The 3,790-nt window shown below is 31.0% G+C and overlaps 1 protein-coding gene across 1 annotated transcript; it reads right to left on the bottom strand.

Annotated features, from left to right (window-relative positions):
- Window positions 1-696: 696 nt before the first annotated feature.
- LOC149262249 (autophagy-related protein 8C-like) lies at window positions 697-3,449 on the bottom strand (the record flags this gene model as incomplete). Its single annotated transcript, XM_089376276.1, has 5 exons — window positions 697-806; window positions 1,019-1,137; window positions 1,299-1,352; window positions 1,549-1,601; window positions 3,411-3,449. Coding segments are annotated over 5 exons (375 nt in total), but the record flags the coding sequence as incomplete, so codon positions are not given.
- Window positions 3,450-3,790: the final 341 nt, after the last annotated feature.

The following is a 3,790-nucleotide window of genomic DNA, read 5'->3' as shown; positions in this document are numbered from 1 at the left end:
AGAGATGTGTAACTTATTTTATTCTTAGTATGTATGTTTAAAAGATTTTAACATCAAACATATATAGAGAGAAAGAGAAAGAGTGAAAGAGTTCTTATTTCATTATTAGGTGCTTTCTCTTTCAAGATATGACAAAGATTTGTAATTTTTGAACATTTTAAAAAATATTAATAATAAAAATAATTCAATATACTCATATACACCTATTAATAACATACACACACACATAGAGAGAGACGCTATTTTCTAGTTTCTAATGTTCCTCTTCTCAAGCTTTGCACTCAGAAAGAGGTTTGCATTACTTAAATGTAATGTAAAAATTTTAACTTGGTGAAAATAAAATAAAAACAATGTGAAGAAAAAAAAAAATTGGTAAAAAAAAATTACATTAAAATAAAAATAACTTTGTGGGATCAAATCTGTTGAGATGCAAACCACTCTCAAAACACTCTCAGAGTAAAAATAGATTTGATCCATATAGATGGGAAAAACCAATAATCCAAATTTAAAGTCTCAAAATATGTAAAATGGTAAAGTAGATTACATATTTTGGCAATATGCACACAATAAATGTTTTTAAAGCATTTTATACATAGTAACTAGAATGTTAATTCTAGTATCCATATACATACAAAAGTTCCCTTTAAATTTCATTTGCACTATATTTAAATGGACAGAAATAAGAGTTTCTTAAGGCTATAAATAAGCCTCAATGTTATGACCAAAAGTCTTTTCACCACTATATGTAAAGTGAAGAAACCCATCTTCATCCTTGTGCTCCTCATATACAGTACACATTAGAGCAGCTGCATAGAAATGAATACACCATAAGGAATTGATAAGTTATAACATAGACAAGGATTAGATGACAAAATGCTCATTTTCAGCTTTAAAAAAAAAAAAAAAAAATCTATGGAAAAAAGGAGATAGCAATGAAGTTTAACTTAGAACCAAGTAATGACATAGAGTAATAGTGGAAAAGTTGTAACTATGATAAAACTGATTCGATTGAACTTACCAGTTGGTGGAAGCACATTGTTCACAAAAATAAATATTGCTTTCTCTTCAGTGAGCTTTATTTTCTTACGTATGATATATACAAATTGTCCCACGGTAAAATCTGATGGAACCATATATCTGAAAATAAAAAATGAAAATAACATTAATTTTAAAAAACTTGATTTGAGTGCAACATTGTCATTCCATTCGCAAATAAGCAATTTTTTTAAAGATGTATTCTAATAATTATCAAGTGAGAGAATCAAAGAACAATAAGTTATTTGATAAAAGAGTCTTACTTTTTCTTATCAATATCTGGGATGTCACTTCTCTCTGCTTTTTCAACAATAACCTGCAAGAACCAATAAGAGAGCATATTTTATAAAAATAAATTTTGAGAAAAGATTCACTCTTCATGAGAAGTTTTAATCAACAAAAACAAAACTATTGAAATTAGATTTTGTTTTTGAAATAATATTATATAGCGAAATATTTAAAATATCTAACCATGGAAGAAATAACTTATTCTAGAAATGATTTGAGCGTATAGGTATCTTATTGGGGTACTTGTCGTGCATTGCTTTAGCCTCCTCTTTTCTCCTCTCTAACAAAGATCCCACAAAGATTATTCATTCTTTTTAAAACAAATTTGAATATAACCATGGTAATTAAAAACCAAATACAAAAAAAAATTACAAAATTTAACACACTTTATATCAAAACCAGACTAATTTTATTCAATATATTTAGCGTGAGTAGTTCTATTTATGTAACACTCTAAGGAGACTAGACATTAATCAATTTTCACAAAAGAGTTGAAATAGTAAAACTAATAAATACAAAATCAAACATTTAATTTTAATTGCTATTGGTTAAGAAAAAATTCAAATAAATATTCTAATTTTCATCTAAAATATACACGCAAATACACTAATATTAAATATTTACAATGGATGAAGAATGTGCCCATAGGAAGAGAGAGATATAACTAATTGGCGCCAGGAATACCAACGTGAAAAATGTTACCGCAACTCGTCAACAAGAATGGTACCGCAGAAACTTAATGCAGAAATTTCGATGTGGAAGATATTACATACCTTCGCTCCTGTCGTTAAAGCCGCGGAGGCTGTAGTAGTTTGTTAAAGCCGCAGAGAGTCGCGGAGGCTGTACTAGTTTGTTAAAGCCGCGGAGGCTGTAGTTTAGTTGAGGAGAGTTATAATGTACATAGGAATATAGAGACGGTTATGTTATATTTATATGAATAAAAGAAGAGATGAATCACACTGGTTGGTTCCAAACGCGTCGACAAATGATGTCTTATGTGATCTTCGCCAAAAAATATTTTTTTGTAAAAAAGAAGAGATGATTTCCAAGAAAATGAGGTGTTACAATCAAGGGTTAATAACAATAATTTGGGGGTTTGGTTGGGTTTGATGACGTCCACACGTAAAATAATGATTTTTGGGGCCACCCATATTAATGGGTCTAGTAAATAGTTAAAAATAATGATTTTTTGGGCAAATTGGTGTGGTATTTTTGTTTTTAAGTTTTCTATTAATATGTATTTAGTGGTGTTGGGTAATTTTACCTTATTTTTGGGGTTGACTTAGTTGATTTTTGGGTTGACTTGGTTGATTTTTGGGGTTGACTTAGTTCATTTTGTGTGAGAACATTATGATAGTCTATCCTCATGTGTGGATCCCTAAAGAGCCCAAGGATGAATAAGTGAGGATAATTATTGAGATAAGACGAGGTGGTGCTATAATAAATGGTTTTTTCCCTAAATTCTTTTCTCATTGGGATTAAATGGGTGATCCACATTGAGGGTTGTCCTTATGAGGGAGTGAATTACAAGGACATTTAGAGCTTCTTCTCCCACCTAGAAGAGCATGGGGTAAGTGATTATGTTTTATGCATAAATACATTGACTAGTTCAAGTTGACCAATAAATGATCTGTGCGATCAACTAGATCAATTGTTGCATGGAGTATCAAAATATGGTTGGAAGAACCTTGAGGACCGTGATATGTCTACATGGACCAATGGACTAGCCCCCAATTTTGAGGAGGGTAGTTATGGATGACCAGGGTATGAGAGACTTAGCTAGGAGGACAATCACGCCCCTAGCATAATACCACCAATTGAATGATGATGATGAAGATAAGTAGTTTTAGATAAATGGGAAGTATGGCCACCTTTAACTTTCCATTCCAACCACATATTTCCTAAAAAACAACTAGTTTTCCCTATTTTATCCTCATTATTTATTACATCAAGTGCGATTGGATTATGTGTTAGGAAATGGGTATCCTTACAGTAAGTTAACGAATTTGCATATCTTCCTGTGTTTTGGTTAGATAATATGTACTTTGCAAGACTCAACATGAAATATCATGGAAATTAATAGATACATGAATGGTGTCTTGTTTCTTTAAAGTGATGGGGCTATTTCAAAGACCCATTAAGTGTATCCAGTTAGATAGATGAATCTTGTCTAATAAGCTATTAAAATATCACTTTGATAGTACAAGCCTTAGTAGGATGGATACGATGTTGTTTCTACAAAAGCATATCAATATGATCTTCAACAATGGTGATGATAAGTCTTACCATCTTTGAATAAGACCTAGTAAAGGCATCATGGAGCTCTTGGAAACAAGCCTTATAGGTAGCAACCCTTTTAAGATAATAGTTTTATCCAAGAAGAATGTTTTTTGTGATAGTAATAATATATATATACACACACACACCTTCATGGTGGGAAAAAAGTTGACCATGTTACCTTCCTCAA

Source organism: Pinus tabuliformis, chromosome 6 (genome assembly GCF_031772625.1).
Source record: "Pinus tabuliformis cultivar Carrire ecotype Pingquan chromosome 6, CPIR1, whole genome shotgun sequence".
NCBI classification, from domain to species: Eukaryota; Viridiplantae; Streptophyta; class Pinopsida; order Pinales; family Pinaceae; genus Pinus; species Pinus tabuliformis.
The sequence above is the reverse complement of the archived record's forward strand: the minus strand, read 5'-3'. Positions and strand labels throughout refer to the sequence as shown.